The following is a 20,929-nucleotide window of genomic DNA, read 5'->3' as shown; positions in this document are numbered from 1 at the left end:
CATCGCAGGGCCAACACAGACAGACAGACAACATACACACTCACATTCACACACTAGGGCCAAATTAGTGTTGCCAATCAACCAATCCCCAGGTGCATGTCTTTGGAGGAAGGGAAGAAGCCGGAGTACATACTGAGCGATATGGCTAAAAAACATAACACAATATAAGTGTTTTATATCGGTTGATATCAACAATAAGGACTAGGGAAAAAATGTAAACATTTAAATTTAAAATGTAACAATATTTTATAATCATGTCAGCTATCATGGCAGAAAGGAAAGGAAATGTCAACACAAGTATGGAAAACATTCAAACAATTCTAAAATCACATTGAACACTTATACAAGAACGATGGTAAAATACATTTGTGGTATTTAGTTACTTCTCTGTGATCACGGCGCTGCTGAAAATAGTTTGTTAGCGCTAATAATAACAAAATCGCTAATACTTAGGTAATATTCAGGTCACAAGATGTAAATTGGAGTATTGTTGGTGGGTTTTTTTAGAGGGGCTTTATGGGCGGAATAGTGTAATCCCATTAGCTGCATTGTTAGTCACCTTTTATTTGCTGTATTTTACAAATTAGAATGCATAAAAAAACGAAAAACATGTGTGATCTTTTCTTACATAGGGATCGTGAATGATAGACAAATTCAAAAAAAGTGCAGTGTCTGTTTAAAATCAGTAGGATAAAGGCATATTCTTATTAAGCAGCCATGTCCTTTGACAAAGAACAGGACTCCCAACAAAGTTAGTCCTCCACAAAGAAAATACAATTTAATACATCTTCTATTTTGTGTCACATATCAATCAAAATTGAGGTCCTAGAACAAAACTGTGTTAAAGTTTGTGATCTGTAGGGTTTAAAACTCCTATCTTGCAGTAAATGATGCACCAATGGAGTACTTGTAGAAGTGCGCCTGAAAGACTGGCAGACCACCTTCATTTTGACTTTATTCTTGGTGTTCTCTCAACTTTTTCTTGCTTTTTTTATCCCTTATCTTTTCCATCAACTTCTAATAATGGTTCTTGGGCGCTTTTGTGTGTTTTCGTTACTTTTCTTTTTCTTTTCGGGCCGTTTTGTGTTTGGCTGTGCTCAGTTGAGCTGCCGGCCCTTTGTTTACACACGCGAGGAGCTGCTTGCGTTATCCTTGCTTCCAGCGCTTTAATGTGTGCAGCAAGTGGTTGGAGAGCTTTTTTCAGTATGTTGTGTAGGGCCAGTGCCCTGTACTTTGCAGTGGTTTCTTGGGGGAGCAGCATCAGCAAATCAGACGTAAACCGGATTGAAAAACTGATCCGGAAAGCCGGCCAAACTATTGGCACGCAGTTGGAGGCGTTTGTGTGGTGAGGGACAGGAGGTCACTGGACAAACTGCTGGCCATCATGGACAATCCTGCACACCCACTCCACCTGACAATTGAGGGACAGCGGAGCTCATACTCCAACAGGCTCCTTCAGCTTCGCTCCCACACTGAGCGATTCAAGAACTCCTTCATTCCGCACTCCATCCAGCTGTATAATCACTCGCCATACGGCAATAAATGATGTCTATTACCAGACCACTTCTAAGTTATCAACCTTTCTTTATTTATAATGTATATTTTCTGCTGTATCTACTCTTTATTTTTATGCTGCCCTTTTTTTGCTGCATCTGTTACATATACTGTAATCTTGTAAATGGTAATTGGGATTTGTTATATATTGTATATATTATATACCAGGGGTCACCAACGTGGTGCCCGCGGGAACCAGGTAGCCCGTAAGAACCATATGAGTAGCCTACTGGCCTGTTCTAAAAATAGCTCAAATATCAGCACTTACCAGTGAGCTGCCTCTATTTTTTTAAATTTTATTTATTTACTAGCAAGCTGGTCTCGCTTTGCTCAACATTTTTAATTCTAAGAGAGACAAAACTCAAATAGAATTTGAAAATCCAAGAAAATATTTTAAAGACTTGGTCTTCACTAACTGACAAAGAAACACATAACAGATTTGGTGTCCAGTTCAAAGTGTGACATGATTTATTTAAAAATTTGAGAGTTGACTTTTGTATTTTACATGAGTTATTATTTGTACAAACCTGGTGCAAAGTAATTCATGATTTGTTAAAAATTTTTAGTGGCTAGCTAGTTAAAATGGGATATTGTGATTTCACAAGACTGTCTTAGAAGTGATCATTTGAAAATGTTCAATTTGAAAAATGTGCACTTAGAGAAAATATAAAAATAAAGTGTTGCATATTGATATTTATCTGTTTCTATATATATTCATTGTGAGAAATAATTAAGATGATCAGTGTTTCCACAAAGATAAATATCATTAATTATTAATAATAACATAGAGTTAAAGGTAAATTGAGCAAATTGGCTATTTCTGGCAATTTATTTAAGTGTGTATCAAACTGGTAGCCCCTGCGATGAGGTGGCGACTTGTCCAGGGTGTACCCCGCCTTCCGCCCGATTATAGCTGAGATAGGCTCCAGCGCCCCCGCGACCCCAAAGGGAATAAGCGGTAGAAAATGGATGGATGGAAACTGGTAGCCCTTCGCATTAATCAGTACCCAAGAAGTAGCTCTTGGTTTCAAAAAGGTTGGTGACCCCTGTTATATACTGTATATATAATATGTAAATATTACATATATGTTATATTTTATATTGCTACTATGGTACATTTTTAGTCTACTTTTTACCTTTTGTTTACGCCCTTAATCCTTCCCATCCTTTGTAACTGAGCTACTGTGTGGAACAATTTCCCTTGTGGATCATTAAAGGGGAACATTATCACAATTTCAGAAGGGTTAAAACCATTAAAAATCAGTTCCCAGTGCCTTATTTTATTTTTCGAAGTTTTTTTCAAAATTTTACCCATCACGCAATATCCCTAAAAAAAGCTTCAAAATGCCTGATTTTAACCATCGTTATATACACCCGTCCATTTTCCTGTGACGTCACATAGTGATGCCAATACAAACAAACATGGCGGATGGACAGCAAGGTATAGCGACATTAGCTCGGATTCAGACTCGGATTTCAGCGGCTTAAGCGAAATTGAAGAAGAAACTGAAGCTATTGAGCCATATCGGTTTGAACCGTATGCAAGCGAAACCGACGAAAACGACACGACAGCCAGCGACACGGGAGAAAGCGAGGACGAATTCGGCGATCGCCTTCTAACCAACGATTGGTATATGTTTGTTTTTAAGTGTTGTAATGTTTTTAAGCTAAATTATTGGTAAACACAGTTTACGTATAATAATTTACGTAAAACCGCGAGTAATGAATAAAGTTTTCATCAATTAATATATTCTGTAGGCATACCCTCATCCGCTCTCTTTTTCTGAAAGCTGATCTGTCCAGTTTTGGAGTTGATGTCAGCAGGCCAGGGAAGCTAGGGTCGATATTCTTCTCTTGATCATCTTCGGTGGCTTAAGGGACGGTAGAAGCGGTGTGAGCCAAGACATCCAGGGGGTTTAGCTCGCTCGTCTGCGGGAACAAACTGCCGCCATTGCTTGCCGTGCTACCGAGGTCCTTTGTCCCTGAATAGCTCACACACTCCGGCAGATTCAATGGGGGTCTGGCGGCAGATTTCTTTGACTTTATCGTTGGAAATGCATCTGCTTTGAGTGTCGCGGGATATCCACACATTCTTGCCATCTCTGTCGTAGCATAGCTTTCGTCGGTAAAGTGTGAGGAACAAACGACTGACCATTTTCGTCGGCTTTCCCCACACCCTCGTATTTTGAACAAATTTCGTCCAATTTCTTGACACTTTGGCATCTTTGGGCCACTGGTGCAACTTGAATCCGTCCCTGTTGGTGTTGTTACACCCTCTGACAACACACCGACGAGGCATGATGTCTCCAAGGTACGGAAAACAGTCGAAAAAACGGAAAATAACAGAGCTGATTTGATTCGGTGTTTGTAATGTGTTTGAGAAAATGGCGGATTGCTTCCCGATGTGACGTCGCTCCGAGAGCGAATAATAGAAAGGCGTTTAATTCGCCAAAATTCACCCATTTAGAGTTGGGAAATCAGTTAAAAAAATATATGGTCTTTTTTCTGCAACATCAAGGTATATATTGACGCTTACATAGGTCTGGTGATAATGTTCCCCTTTAAAGTTTTGTCTAATGTATAATGTACTTACCCCCTCCCAAACATGTTTGACCTCAGAACGCACCACGCTGCTCTCAGGGTCTTGGTTCACGCTGCTCTCAGGGTCTTGGTTCCATATCCAGTACTGTCTGCTGCGGTAGATGACGCCACAGCTAGCACACTCTAACACATAACTGAGAGAAAGGCAGACGGCACTAAAGAACCAGATGACGGGAAGAGAAAATTTCTAGTGCATTTGTACACCTACCCTGACCAGGCAAATTTGGCCAGTCCAAACCATGGGTTGTCAGAGGATGCAGAGGTTTTAGGCACAACTAACACCTCTCTGCCTCTTTCATAGCACCGCTGGTGACAAAACCAAGCACGTAATCCAAACAGTGGCATCTAGTCCATTTAAATTAGCTGTATATATTGATGTCAGGAAATGGTTGTACCTTACAAATAAGGACTTTGTTGCTGTACTGGTGTGCATACTGGCACAGTCCGTCTGCCATGTGGGGAACCCTGTCTCGCAGATGGTTAATTCCATTCTTGCAGCGAATACTGCAGGCAACACAAAGAAAGATAACACAACACAGGTCAGGGTAAATTTTTTTGTCCCATTGGGAATCGAGTTACATTATTGCTTCGTAATGCAAAAAAAGATGATCACATAAAAACACAGGCATTAAAACAAACATTATCAAAGCAGGGCTAAAAACAGGAATTACATTCATCCATTTTCTACCGTTGCGGAAGTGCTGGAGCCTATCCCAGCTGCATTCGGGCGGAAGGCAGGGTACACCCTGGACAAGTTGCCACCTCATTGGTACATTACAATGGCAACACAGAGACATTAGACAATTTAAAATGCCAGAAAAGTGCTAAATGCTAAAGAGCTTGGGTTCATTGCAAATTGCTGTATTGCACTATTTTTTTTGCATTGTTCAGCAGTTTGATAGAAGCTAGAACAAGTGTTAATTTGAGCGGTTTGTTTTGTTTTGCACTTTGGTATACAGTCTTCTTCCTGATGGGAGAAGTTGATATTCTGAGGAATGTGAATGAGTGGAGTTTGAAGAGATTTTTGTTGCTTGTGTCACAACTGATTTGGCTATATAAACAATCTATAGATTCACAATGCTTCATACCAATACTCTTCATTGCTGTTTTGTGCATGATAGCCAAACTGTTTTTCAGTTGTACAGTTAGGTTGCCAAATCACACAGTAATTCCATATCTGATCAGGATCTCTAAGACAGCATTGTAGAAAATTAGCTTGATCTGATTGCTAACACTATACATCCTAATTCGTCTCAAAAAATATAGTCTCTGTTGCAGTTTGTTACAGAAGTTGTCAATATGCGATTTCCAGATACGCAGGTTATCAACATGGACCCCTAGATATTTAAATGTTGTCACCTGATTGATTGTCTGGTCTTTAATGACCACTGGCTTGTGTGTAGTCACTTGCCTTGGTTAAGAATAATCTCTTGTGTTTTTGCTACATTTAAAATTTGATATTTTTTGCCACACACCACCACACTAAATGAAGGTGTTCATCTCATTGTGGTATACAAAATAGTTAATGTCCTTATGCAGAAGACTTAAAATAGTAGTGTCATCTGCAAATTTAAAAATAATGTTATCAGGGTGTACCTTACTGCAGTTGCAGCAGACTTCAAGTTATGCATGGTATTTGTTAGAAAGTCCACTATTTCGCATGTTTTGTATTTGTTATGCTTCACTAAAAGTGTTCTGGCGGGCATCTTACTGTCCAGCGGTCCTTGGATGCACCATAGTTGTGTGCAATGTGACGCGGCAGTTTGGCTTGTGTGTTAACTTTCCCCGACGCGCTGCCACAGAAAGAAACATATTTGTCTAACCCAGGGGTCGGCAACCCAAAATGTTGAAAGAGCCATATTGGACCAAAAATACAAAAACAAATCTGTCTGGAGCCGCAAAAAATTAAAAGCCATATTACATACAGATAGTGTGTCATGAGATATAAATTGAATTAAGAGGACTTAAAGGAAACTAAATGACCTCAAATATAGCTACAAATGAGACATAATGATGCAATATGTACATATAGCTAGCCTAAATAGCATGTTAGCATCGATTAGCTTGCAGTCATGCAGTGACCAAATATGTCTGATTAGCACTCCACACAAGTCAATAACATCAACAAAACTCACCTCTGTGGAAAGTTTGGTGGACAAAATAAGACAGAAAAAGAAGTGGCATAAAACACGTCCTCGAAAGTCGGAGAAAGTTATACATGTAAACAAACTACGGTGAGTTCAAGGACCGCCAAAATTAGTAGGACAAAACGGCGCTCGCCAAATACTCAAATCAGTGAAGCATGTTTAATATAAACAGTGTGCTTTGTAACAATTAGGGAGGTTTGTGTCATGTTTGTCCTCCTACAGAAACCATATTAAAACAAAAAATAGATTTTTTTCCCCCTCATCTTTTTCCATATTTCATACATTTTTTAAAAAGCTCCAGAGAGCCACTAGGGCGGCGCTAAAGAGCCGCATGCGGCACTAGAGCCGCGGGTTGCCGACCCCTGGTCTAACCTATGTTGATGCTGTGCGTGAATGCACAAAGGTGAGCTTAATGTTATTATTTGTATGGAGTGCTACATATGTATGTTTAACCAGAAGCATAACGTTGAGCTAATTTATGATAGCATGCTAATTAAGCTGACTGTATATCTACAGTATATATTTCATTTTTTTGCCTCATTTTAGGTTATGTTTGATTTCATATAATTTCCTTGACTTATGTCCTCTGTGTAGCTTTAGTTTTATATTAGCATCTCTAATACCTTTGTGTGCAACATTGTTAACATTGCTTATTATTATATAAGTGCCATGTTGTTACAGACCACAGCAAAGTTTACACAGCTTAATCACCGATTGTAAATAAACCCACTAAACAGAAGACAACATGCCATGTGTTTTATTTTGGACACACCTCTCTATACCTTTGGCCACTAAAGCCAGTCATCTCCATGAGACAGCCTACCCTTCTGAGAACCTCTGCGTTTTAGTATTGTTTATGAACACAATGGTGTGCACCGAAACGCTACATGAAGAGCACAATAAATGCATTTGTGTTCATTTCATTAAATACACTAAATCCCATAGCTAAAGAAAAAAGGAATATGTCCCTTATTTGTTTTTATAAGTGGATGTCATTGATGGTGACATGATTTTGAACTGTCATGATCAATGTTTATGTAACAATTAGGCCAAGACAAGTGTATGCAAAGTCTACCACGGAATACGAGTGGTGATTATTTTCTTTCTTCCAATCTTTCCTATTACTACAGAATCAATGGGAGGGCTATCAGCCTCTGGACACAAGATGTGTTCAACTTTGGAAGATTAAGCTTCAACACATCGAACCTGATCAACCACATGAACGCTACCACCTTGTTTTGAAAGTCTAAAAAGACGCCTGCTACTAAAGAAGCTGCCCTAAAGAAAGGGCCAGGATGTTTGAAAAGAACAAAAAGTTTAAAAAGATGACCTGAGGGCTAAGGCAATGAGCGATTTCATCATGAAAACGAAGCTAGGTGACCAACTGTTTAGCGTCATTAAAGATACTGGCTTTTGTCAGGACAAATCTTCAGGTACAGTTGGTCAAATCCACCATTTATACCTCAAGGTTTGCACAAACTACAGTACACTCCTTAAAAAAATATGATATAAATAACGGTATCGTCGTGAAGAGCAGAAAGATATTGGTGTTGGCTTGAAAAAATATTTGTTGTGTTTTCTTTGTTTGACATGTTCGGACAAAATGATTTTCTTTGTTCCCATTTTAAATGTTCATACTGACTATGGCCAATGTTTCAATACCTGGCAATGACTTTGATTTAGTTTTCTCAAATTGAATTTCTCTGTCATTCCAGGGGAATTGATTGGCTGTCCAGTATGTGTCCTTAAATTGTTGAAAATCCATATGATTGACAGCCAAAGTGGCCTTCAAAGAAGTGTACCATCTGATGAATACAAATGGTTTTATAAAGAGCCTTGAACTGGTGTTTATCGGGTAGAAGTCTCATCTGACTTACTTGCAACTCAGGCAAACAGCAGAGCAGGTGAAGTACTCGTCAGGGAAGAAGGTGTACAGATTCATCTTGTCATCTGAGAGCTCATCACAAAAACGTTCACTAAGAGCCTAGAAAAACATCAAATAAAAACAATCATCATAAACAGAGACAAGGCAACGTACTTCCACTTGTGTATTTTACAACAACATCACCCGCTTACTTCTAGAGCATGAAACACTATGCCAGGATGTCGGGCCGAGCGTATGTGAGTGTTCTTCACTTGTTGAATGACGGCGTCCAGCAGTCCGCTGTAATCCGTAGGAGGCGTAATTGTTTGGGTACCCACGTACTGTACTGAGCTGAAGGCGTCTGTCCCTAAGCCCAGTTCATGAAAACGCCTCTGGAGCTGCGTTTCAGCATGGCCTGCCACTTTTGAATCTTCATAACACATAACATCAATTAACATACATTTTTTACCAGTACCAAAATGTAATTCCATACTTTGATCATTTTCATAATAAAGGGGACCACAATAAAAATTACATTTTTATCTTAATTTTAACAGAAAATCTTACGATACATTAAACTTATGTTTCTTATTGCACTCAAAAAACAACAAACAAGATTAAAATAAAAATTAAAAAGCAATAAACACATTGGGCTTTTCTTGTTGCACTCAAAAAAACAATTTTACATATTACATATAGCCTGCCATAATCTAGGATTCGGTTAGAATAGAATAGAAAGCTTTATTGACATTGTATTAAATGCTCCATGATTTATGGTTGCCACTCTTGGTCTGTGCTTTAAGACAAATCCAATCATTAATAAAAAATAAAAACAATACTAAAACTGAAACTACACAGATAACACATGTAGAAGGTAAAACACACATTGTTAAAGATAAAACACAAATTATCGGAATTTGCTACAAAATTCTGTCATTTCATTGCATTAGTTTACGCTACGTATACGGTTTTGAATCCGCTAACATTGGGCAACAAGCCAACCAGCTTTGTGCATGTCTATGTATCTATATGTCCACAGCAGGGGAGATAGTTAACCACATTATCTTTAAACTCGTTGTGCAGATCTGGATGAATGTTATTTCAATGTTGCTCTAAGTCTGAAGCGCAGGTGGTAATACTGTCTTGCCACCTTTTGAGAGTCATGTTTTAAAGCACTTCTTGCAGCACGGCATTTCTGTGTTTAAAGAGTCAGTGTTGAAGAACAAATACTCCATATAGCGTTTAATGCACCCTCTTTAGTAACTAGTAAAATTGCCTTTATTTGCTCTTTTTCCTCTCCACACTGTTTCTGCTTGTGAGCTATGTGTATGTGTGCGCACGCTGACACACTCAATATGCTCTTTGGCTCTGTACGTCATCACCGCATGGCAGCAAGCTGATGAAAAAAAAAAGTACTGGTATTTTTCAAAGGTTAGTGTCGTTTTTTTTTTATTCCTTATTATTGTGGTACTTTATTAGTACCAGTACACACTACACACTACAACCCTAACGTACTGTAATAGCCATAACAGGGAGTGAGTGGTCTTTAAAGTCAGTGCTTGGCAGGGCTGCAAAGATGTGTTGACATAATCGATAATGAGAAAATGTTGACAAATATTTGTTATTGTTGACGTCACTTATCAACATTTTTAGGTGCTTTTGGGGGAAGTACATTCCAGCCTGCACAGAAGACGTGCAATGGCAAGAAAAATGGTAAGTCAGGAGCAAGAAGCGGAGTTACCAAAGATAAAAACACTTGTAACTCATGTTTCACGGCAGAACAACGACTATGCACGAGCACCCCGGTGTCGCGTCGTCACAGCACAGAAAAAACTCTTTCAAAAAAATGTAATGGCCTTCCTTTAATAGCCGACGCAGGCTGTGCTGGTGCTTTTAGATCTGACAGCAGCATTTGACACAGGTGACCACAACATTTCATTTGTGTAGGTCTTAAAGGCACTGTCCTAAAGTGTGTTCCAAGCTTATCCGACAAACAGGTATTTTACTGAAAAACATTTGTCCTCTAAAAAGGTCCCTCTAACTTGTGGGGTGCTTCAAGGATACATTTTGGGCCAAGTTTTATTCTCCCTTTACATGTTGCCATTGAGATCAATTTTTAAGTAACATAAAATCCCCTTTAATTGTTTTTGCAGATGATGTCCAGATCTATTTACTTTTTAATTTCAAAACCGACTTGCCTGAAGCTTTACTTCAGTGCCTACAAGAAGTAAACGACTGGATGTCAATTATTTTTCTTAATTTAAATGACAAAAAGGGCAGCACGGTGGAAGAGGGGTTAGTGCGTCTGCATCACAATACGAAAGTCCTGAGTAGTCTTGGGTTCAATCCCAGGCTCGGGATCTTTCTGTGTGGAGTTTGCATGTTCTCCCCGTGACTGCGTGGGTTCCCTCCGGGTACTCCGGCTTCCTCCCACCTCCAAAGACATGCACCTGGGGATAAGTTGATTGGCAACACTAAATTGGCCCTAGTGTGTGGATGTGAGTGTGAATGTTGTCTGTCTATCTGTGTTGGCCCTGCAATGAGGTGGCGACTTGTCCAGGGTGTACTCCGCCTTCCGCCCGATTGTAGCTGAGATAGGCTCCAGCGCCCCCCGCGACCCCAAAGGGAATAAGCGGTAGAAAATGGATGGATGGATAAATGACAAAAAACTAAGATAATAATTTTTGGCGAGCCCAATCTTTTTTCTGGCCTGAACAGTGCTACAGTCCTACTGTCGCCCTTACCTGCCCAAAATAAAATTAGAAACAGTCGTGCATGCACTAATAACATCCCGCTTGGACTACTGTAACTTTTTATACATTGGCATCAATCAGTCTTCCATTCGCCGCTTACAACTGCTCCAAAAGGCAGCTGCACGCCGACTCACAGGAACGAGGAAACATGAGCACATCACTAAGTACTGTTTTCGCTCCACAGGCTGCCTGTTGTTTTTAGAATTCAGTTCAAGATTTTATTATTTGTTTTTAGATCTCTCCATAGGCTGGCTCCACCATACATATCAGACCTACTTATTCTGCACACCCCTGTCAGAGCTCTAAGGTCAGTGCTTTTTAGAATGCCCAAGGTCGACACTGAAGATCAGAGGAGACACGGCTTTTGCAGTAGCAAGCTCTAAACTTTGGAACGCTCTCCTTCTGAATCTCAAAACGGTGACATGTCTCGATACTTTTAAATCTTCTTAAAAACATACTTATTTGCACTGACGTTTAACACAAGCTGAGCTGGACAAATGTATGGACATTTTTATCTTTTTATCCATTTTTAACTGTGTTTTATGGGTTTTGTATTCATTGTGATTTGTATTATTTTTAATATTTTACCTTTTGTTATTTTACACACTTTTTATGCATTTTAACTGTTTTATATATTGAATGTTTTGTGCTTATTGTGATTTTTATGATTATTTTTTTTTATAATTTACCTTTCTGTTTTAATCTGTACAGCACTTTGGGGCAGTAGTCTGTTTTAGAGATGTGCTGTATACAGTTAATAAATCTACCTTGATCTTGACCTTACTCCTTTAGGTGATTGTTTGCAGTTAAATATTCCTAACAGTAGAGCATAAAAATAGCTTTCAGGGGTATCTTTGCACTGAAATTGAAGTTTGCACTTAATGATTGTTTGCAGTTAAATATTCCTAACAGTAGAGCATAAAAATAGCTTTCAGGGGTATCTTTGCACTGAAATTTAAATTTTGCACTTAAAGTCTATTTATTTGTAATTGTGACAATTTACTTTGTGTAATAAAGTAAAACCACTAATTCCTTCGTAATCAATGTTTTTGTTACAATTTACTATAACAGGTTTTAGAAATTAGTTAAAATCAAGTTGTGGACTTAAATGTGTAATACCGATCATATAAGCAATAATCGCTTCGAAAAAATTATCACTGACGAGTTGACTCACCAAACAATAAATGCTGACTGGTCGACTATTAAAATACATGTTAGTTACTGTACAGCCCCTAGTGCTTGGTGAGTGACGTGGGATGTCGGAGGCGAGAAAGAATTTGGTTGTGTTAGCTCAAGATTGGATTCTGTGAGTTGACATAGCAACTCTTTTGGCGGATTGCCACTGGATGCATGACGGCTACCGAACGAAACTGCCACAGAATCGCCATCCACAGTCCGGCAATCCCCACCGCCGCTCTGTTGCAGCTCCATTGTGCAGTGAAATAGCAAGATTATACAAGATCTCACGAATCCGGGGCTAACCACATAATTAGGGAAGTTGTAATAAAGCGAACCCAAAGCATTTTGGTCATTCCTTCCAGCGGAGCAGAAGCAAATGAACGCGGTCCTGCCTTTAGTAACAGGTGCATAACGACAACGCAGACGACACATTTCCTTGACAAACAACTTTATTTTTGTAGCAAGCAACAGTAACATCATCCTTGGCAAGCATATGTGTATATATATATATATATATATATATATATATATATATCCATCCATCCATTTTCTACCGCTTATTCCCTTCGGGGTCGCTGGAGCCTATCTCAGCTACAATCGGGCGGAAGGCGGGGTACACATATATATACACATACACACGTATATATATTATACATACATATATGTATATATATATACACATATGTATATATATATGTATACACACACATACTGTATATGTGTATACTGTATATACATTTAAATGTGTATATATACAAACATATATGTGTGTATATAAATATATATATATATACACACATATATATTATACATACATATATATATATATATTATACATACATACATATACACACATATATGTATATGTGTGTATATGTACGTATGTATAATATATATATATATATATATATGTGTGTGTATATGTACGTATGTATAATAATATTAATTATATATATATATATATGGGATCTGAGGATGTCGTTGTGTCTTGTGCAGCCCTTTGAGACACTCATGATTTAGGGCTATATAAGTAAACTTTGATTGATTGATTGATATATATAATGAGATTATCATTAGTCTGGTCCACAAGGTAAATGCTAAACAATATTATGACATTAATTCATAAAACTACTGCAGTTGTTTGTAGTACATGCTATTGTAATGATTTTTAAAATATATTTCTTGTTTTTTGTCACGACCATAAGGTCTGACCTTTTTTATTTCCTTATTTTTTGTACATGTTTCCCTTTTAATACTCTTGTTTTAGTTCCACGTCCTGTCTGCCTCCACCATTCCTCTGGCGCTGTCCCCCTCACATGTCCCTGATTGGCCATGAGATGAGATTTCTGCTGGCCTGCCCTGTAGACAGGGCTTGATTATTGTTTTATGTTGCTTAGTATTTACTTAACTTATGTCATGCCATGCTAATGCATAAATGTTTTGGCCATTATTGAGATCAGTCTATGCTTCATCTGCGCTTCCCTGTGACACAGCCCGTTGTTTAAGACTTAAAGACTCTTCCTACCTGCACGACGTCTCCTGTCTCTGCATCTTGGTGGTTACAAGTACAACTACCGTTCGTGACAGTTTTTCTTTTTAAAAGGCATGTTAAAATTGTGGTGTTTAAACAGGGCCAAGCACCCATTAAATTGATTTCAATTAATTTTAACGGGTGAGGAGGCTGCTTTGAGTTATGAGCTCAGTCAAGGAACGCAATGTGCTCGTAAATTGAAGTGCCACTGTGCATATACCAAGTCTACCAAGTTAAATTCCGTGTGTGTTAAGCATACTTGGCCAATAAATCTGATTTTGATATTCTTGTGGTTTGTAATCGTGCACTAGAGATGCGCGGATAGGCAATTATTTCATCCGCAACCGCATCACAAAAGTCGTCAACCATCCGCCATCCACCCGATCTAACATTTAATCAAAACCGCACCCGCCCGCCATCCGCCCGTTGTTATATATCTAATATAGACGATGCAAGGCATTAGTGAGGTTATAAAGCTTTTGCCTGTTAAAGAAAGGAGACTGATCCAATGCAGCACAGACATTCAATGCGTGCCACGCTGTCACGGCCCAGACGCACACCAGTGCGCAATCATCTGGGAGCCGCGCTGAGCGCACCTCCAAGCGCGTGGAGGTGCGATGTCCCTCGCACCCGCGGCGGCTCCACCCGGGCTCGCGCCCGAGGCTTCAGCGCGGCGGCCATCCTACTCGTCGCGGCCTAGCCCTCGCGGCTCTCGCTGCCAGTAACGGCCGGGTATGGGCCCGACGCTCCAGCGCCATCCATTTTCAGGGCCAGTTGATTCGGCAGGTGGGTTGTTACACACTCCTTAGCGGGTTCCAACTTCCATGGCCACCGTCCTGCTGTCTATATCAACCAAAACCTTTTCTGGGGTCTGATGAACGTCGGCATCGGGCGCCTTAACCCGGCGTTCGGTTCATCCCGCAGCGCCAGTTCTGCTTACCAAAAGTGGCCCACTCAGCTCACCAGGGTGAGCCCCACCCCTTTCGTGAGCGCACTGCGCGCGGAGTGACCCCTGTTACGCGCCCCCGGCAACGGGTGTGGCGGGCAGGTAAGCTGCGCGGGCGGAGCGCGCGGAGTGACCCCTGTTACGAGCCCCCGGCCACGGGGGTGGCGGGCAGGTAAGCTGCTTACCTGCTGCGCGTGACGCCGGCCGCGGCGAAGGCGGACGAGGCGGGGTGTCGGTGCGGTGGGCGCGGTGGTGACCCTGGACGTGCGTCGGGCCCTTCTCGCGGATCGCCTCAGCTACGGCTCCCGGTGGGGCCCTCTCGGGGGAAGGGGCCTCGGTCCCGGACCCCGGCGAGGCGTCCCTTCTCCGCTCCGTAAAAGTGTCCATCTCTTTTTTTCTTTTCTTCTTCTGTTGTGGCATATGCTGCAGGTGCCTGCTCGTTTTTCGTATGTGGGTAACAACATTTAACTATGTATATATATTTCCCAATTGGTTTAACTGCCACCCGCCTGAATCTATTTAAAATCTTTTTTTTTTTTATTTCAACCGCCCGACCCGACCCGCGGATAAAATCTCTTTTTTTTTATTTCAACCGCCCGACCCGCGGATAATCGGCGGACTCCGCGGTTGTGTCCGCAAACCGCGCATCTCTAGCGTGCACATAAAAACAAATGCTTTTTTTTCCTCCCTTACCGTCGCCCAGTAGCTGTGTGTGTGTTGTCTCCTGAAAGACAATAATGGCAGGGCCAAGATGGGAGAGGGGCACGTCCAGCCCGCAGCGTCTGGATACGGCCTTCAGTTCAGGAGTGAAGTGCTTTAGATAGGCCCCCGAAGCACTGCTCAAGAACTGGAACATGTCATTGTGCAGGCGCTCTGCTCGCGTCCGATAGATTACTATATCGGACACTGCCAGTATCTGGAGGAGAAGAGAGGATGCAGATGTGAGAAATGACTGCACTAATCAAACACAATGCAAGCATAATGAATCTAATTAGATCCAATATAAAACCTGTATTACAAATTGAAATGAGACTGTGACAAAGGTAGTAACAATATGATTCATTCGGGCATAGTCCATTAAATGTTTTTATTATTTTTACACTTGTGCATCTGGACGGTTTGTAAAGTATCTCAATAGATTATGCAGGCCATCATAAAGTTGCAGCTTGATTGTAGATATCAATACCGCTACCTGCAAACAAGTCAGTAAGCTGTGACGATTAATATGTCACAACCAGCAACCAACTACAATTACCTTCAGCAGGAGCCTCATGCTCTGATTTTGATTGGCAGCGGCCCCCAACAAGCCCTCGGTATCCAGGGCAATCAGGCTACGGGAAGGGTCATAGGCGGCCCACACACCCACTGTATACGAGCTGGGGGACTTGGAAGTATAAAACACACTTTGACCACCGAACAGGATGTGGTTAAGGGTGTGTGACTTGCCATCCCCTGTGTTTCCAAAGATGGAGATAACTTTGACACCTCCGACGTCCCCACAGTTGAGCCTCTCAACAAAATCAGACTCATCGTGGACCTGGAGATAACACAGCGAGCAAACATCTGTGTTAAACCGGAAAGTCCTAACTGGGTGTCCCAAACAATTTGACATAAATTGATATATCAATATCTAAGTCACGAAAGGTAGTCCAAACTTTTTTCACTAAGAAAGCCACTTTGATACAGTTCACCTTTTGTTAATTAAACAGACTAAAACCAATCCAATCTTATCAAAATTATTGGACCAACTAGCTCAGAAAAATGAGAAAATTATGTGCAAAAAAAGTTACTATTTCTTAGTTTTTTGTCATAAAAATATTATATATGTATGTGTGTGTGTTTATATATATACAGTATATATATATATATATATATATATATATGTATATATATACACATACATACATATGTATATATATATGAATAAAACAAATTATTTCTTTCAAAGACTAAAGTTAATATTTATTTGACAAAAAACTAAGAAATAGTAACTTTTTCGCACATAACTGAACAACTTTTCGAAGGCTTCCTTTGATTACAGCTATTTTTACAGTTTTTTTTTTGTAAAACAGTGAATTTGAACACTCCCTTTTGGTTAAAGAGCTTAAATAAGCACTACAATAACAATGATTTTCAAAAATAACATACTTGCATTTACAACACTATTTGTAGAAGATTATTACTCCATTGGAAATACAAGACACCATCAAAATTGTTATTATGGAAATGTGGAGGAGCAATTTGTTGCACTTTATCTATTTAGAAAAAAAATCAATACTCACTGGGGGTACTCTAAGGCTATTTTTTTCATCTTGGAGCAATTGTATGTGCTTAATATGTATTATTTGTTGTTGTTTTACTTTGTAGCTGTATGTAGAAGTAACAGCTGGTTTCATCAGCTCTGTGCTCTTTTAAATTATTTTATGTCCTTTGAGTTCTTTGACGTTTCCCTCGTTTTACCTTATTTTTTGTGTACTTTTTGAATCTGCACTGCATCTATCCATCCTTTTCTATCGCCTGTCCTTGCAAACACATATTTGTGGGATAAATAGAGTATGTTCTATTCTAACCCTGTCTTAACATATTTAAATAGACTTAAAAATATGCCCAATTAATATTACAGAGTCAGTATTATTGAACTGACCAAGCTAATTCAGTAGAGATTACACATCTCCATAATACACTTGTTTTTCACATACAATATTGTTTACTTTATTACAGGGCTGTCAACATTAACAAGATAACTCATGTGATTAATCACAAAAAATGGTCGCATTTATCATGAACACACTTAGATTAATCATGCAATTTATTTTGACCGTATAAGCTCTTTTACCTTAACTGTTAATACTGTTAGTGATCAGATCAATACATAGGTCAGTACAAAAATGAGTGTGGAGACTCCGACTAGTGTGCTCCCTGGCTAAATTCACTCCAAAATACAGCCTGAAAGAACTCCTTAGATAAAACTGTCACCAAGTTTTGTGCAAATAAATGACATACATTCAAATAAAATCTTTATAAATGCATTTGTGTACGACTATTAGGGTATTTTTTAAAGCAAATTTTAATCATGTAAGCGAGTAATCACTTGTGATTAATAATGAGTATTTAAAATTCCAAAAATATATTTAATCTGATTTAAAAATATATATATTTTAACAGCCCTACTTTCGAATCAATATTATGACTGTATAAAAGCACTTAATAATTTTTCTCCTTTTATTTATCTATTTTCTTCATTTGTCTGGCTTGGTGCCCTCTTTGGTTTGTGGGAGAGATAGGCCTTTTACTTTCGAGTTTTGTTTACATTGTGTTAAATTGAAAACATTTGCTATACTTGTCTATATCAAGGGTGTCCAAAGTGCGGCCTGGGGGCCATTTGTGTGTTTAACTGCCCGCTAGGGATGATGTTTGATAAGAAATTATCGAGTTCGATCCCATTATCGAATCCTCTTATCAAACCAATTCCTTATCGATTCTCTTATCGAATCCAGATAGGTTGTTGTATACGGAAAAAAACACACAATATTTGGTTTAACAAAAGCTCACTTTTATTTTATAAGAAAAAAAGAATAATAATAAATAAATATTGACTGTTGTTACCCCTCTTAAAAAAAAAAAAAAAAAAAATATTGACTGTTGTTATCCAAACTATATTAAGTGGGATTTTTCAGAAAAACAAATATATACAGTAACACAAAAACAACCTGTGTTGTGATCACTATAGGTGTATAAATAATAATATAGTGTTAAATAAAATCAGTCCCTTGGGCACAAAACTGAAAATAATACAGCTCTCCAAAAAGTGCACATCTGCTGCTATTGGAACATCCTTCTGGGGTCCATCAGTGTGGCCTCCTCCAGGAATGACTGCACGTCCTTGTCCTGGAGGAAAAATGAGGGACAGACACAGCATAGAATTAGGGGGGAAATTTGCTGAATGTGAAGACTAGAGTGTCTGTTATTAAGTCTTTAGCATTAGTATGTGGAATTAAATGATGGAATAGATTAAGACATGAAGTTAAACATTGTACTGATATGATCCACTTTAAGAGGTTGTTCAAATTAATAGTGCTTACAAAGTACAAAGAAGAATTATGAGAAATACTTTCAACCTTATTGAAAATAAGATATTCTTCATCTCAGTATATTAATAATGACTTAATTAATTCATTACATATTACAAAACTGTTGTATATACTAATTCACAGATGTTATTTTATCATAAAAAGGTCAGTAAATGATGTATATATTTGTAAACGCTCTGAAGTAGGAAAGGGGTAGGATTAAATAAGCTTTACTTCTTCCTACTCCTTTTCGGACATGATGTAAAGTGAAATGATATGAAACTGTGATGTGTTATGCTGTAAGTGTGTTCATGTACCAAATAAACTAAAGAAAGAAAGAAAGCACTAGTTTATTAGACAGACCTGCAAACTCTGGAGTGGTGTAGGCTACAAGATACCGTTAACGTTATCAGACACATACAAAAAGGCTAACGTTAACGTTACCGTTAGCCACTGACTATGCTTAGGTAACGTTAGTCTAGCTAACATTACTGCAATCCTGGATTGACATACGAGGTAACGTTATTTTAGCCTAAAGGCTACGAGTGAGAAGATATGGAAATTAACCGGCAACAGTTAACGTTAGTTACTCACCAGCACTATCACTGGAATTGGCGCTGCAGGTTGAAGCAGAGGGAGGGGGCGTGCTTCGTCATCTCTGTCGCTGCTTCTCCACAACACCTTTCTCTAACCTTCAGGTTATGTACGGCCTGAACATGTTTCATCATGCTTGTTGTACTTCCTCCCTTACATGAGAGCGAAGCCTGGCAATAATTGCAGATAACCGTTTCCTCGTCGTATTTTTTGTAAAATGAAGCCATGCCTTGAGGCGTTTTTTCCAGTCCATTGTTGTTGCTGCTTCTGTATCTGCCGCCTAATGACTGAGCTATGTCATTTCCTGGGACGTGCCACAGGGAATTTCCTGTGGGACGGGATTCATTCCCAGGGATTCGAATAAAGAACCAACTCTTTTTCTTTACTATAGTGGCCTCGATAACGGGAACCGGTTCTCAAAAAGGGATTTGAGTCCATGGAATCGGTTCCTTTCTTATCGAACAACCGGGAGAACCGGTTTCGAACATCATCCCTACTGCCCGCGGCATATTCTAAAAATACCATTACTAAAAAAAACATAAGTGGAATGAGAAAACGTTGAAATGTTGACAATAATAACAATGCCACCATGCAGGCTTTTTTTTTTTTAAAACTGTCATTGCTCAAAAAAATTAATGAATCAAAATCAATGTTGTTAGGAATTATTGAGCTATTCAAGACTCAAATGACTTCAAACCAATTATTTTAATTTTAAATGTCTTGGGGAAAATGTTGCTTATTTTGTGTGTTTGACGTATCAAAACTAATGTTTTCTTTGACAAAGAGCATGAAACAGAAAAATTAAAAAAAACGTATTATTGACCAATAGATCTGAAGTTGTTGTAGCAATTCAAGCATTGAAAGTAGAGAACAAAAATAATATATGACTTATTCTGAACACTCTTGTGAGTGGGGTATTTTTTGGATACCTAATACCTTTATTTTATTTTTTTTTAAACTGTCATTGTTCAAAAAACAATAATGAGTCAAAAGCAATGCTGTTATGAATTGTTTACATATTCTAAGCTACAATTACTTCACATCAAATATTACACTTAAGCGTTTTTTTGCCATAAAAAACAGGGTTTTCTTTGCCAAAAATGACATAAAACACACACAAATATCACATGTCAATTTAACAGAAACATCTGGAGTTGTTTCAGAAATGTAAGCATTGAAAGTAAAAAATAAAATAAAACTTACATACTACATTTAGTTTTAAAACTTTTATGACTGAGACCGTTTCTGGTCCATGGGATCATTTAACATTTACCAAACTTGAAGGGAGCGCTAAGGGTTAAAAACAATATGTATTTTGTATTGGTTTTAAAATATAAAAATATCAAAATAGGCCCTGCATCCTTTGATTTGTCAGTGTCTGGCCCTCAGTGGAAAAAAGTTTGGACACCCTTGTTCTTTATGTCCCCTGTGAGCGACTAATGCCGACAACTTCTGGGTGCACCCTGCCTTTTGCCAAATGACAGATGGGATAGGCTCCAGCTCATCCGTGACATTATTGATAAACAATTGATAAATTGCATACAAACTGCTACAAATTAAGATAATCTGAGCGAGTTTACTAAATGGTAATGACGTTTTTGGCACACCCTGTATAATATTAGGCTCCACACCATGATACAAACAGTGTATTGCTGTATTTTAGGATGATTACCGTGGAGGTTAAATTGTG

At 38.9% G+C, this 20,929-nt stretch overlaps 1 protein-coding gene across 2 annotated transcripts in view; it reads right to left on the bottom strand.

Moving 5' to 3' along the window:
- LOC133572530 (zinc finger FYVE domain-containing protein 1) overlaps window positions 1-20,929 on the bottom strand; it is a 40,026-nt gene that overhangs the window by 10,167 nt on the left and 8,930 nt on the right. For both annotated transcript variants that reach the window (XM_061925334.2, XM_061925337.2), the window contains exons 2-8: window positions 15,831-16,112; window positions 15,269-15,491; window positions 8,379-8,596; window positions 8,180-8,286; window positions 4,551-4,659; window positions 4,364-4,461; window positions 4,148-4,289 (exon numbers count right to left, since the gene is read on the bottom strand). In XM_061925334.2, coding sequence (XP_061781318.1) covers window positions 4,148-4,289; window positions 4,364-4,461; window positions 4,551-4,659; window positions 8,180-8,286; window positions 8,379-8,596; window positions 15,269-15,491; window positions 15,831-16,112 — 1,179 coding nt within the window. The remainder of the gene's footprint in view (window positions 1-4,147; window positions 4,290-4,363; window positions 4,462-4,550; window positions 4,660-8,179; window positions 8,287-8,378; window positions 8,597-15,268; window positions 15,492-15,830; window positions 16,113-20,929) is intronic.

Source organism: Nerophis lumbriciformis, linkage group LG30 (genome assembly GCF_033978685.3).
Source record: "Nerophis lumbriciformis linkage group LG30, RoL_Nlum_v2.1, whole genome shotgun sequence".
In the NCBI taxonomy this organism is placed as follows: Eukaryota; Metazoa; Chordata; class Actinopteri; order Syngnathiformes; family Syngnathidae; genus Nerophis; species Nerophis lumbriciformis.
The sequence above is the reverse complement of the archived record's forward strand: the minus strand, read 5'-3'. Positions and strand labels throughout refer to the sequence as shown.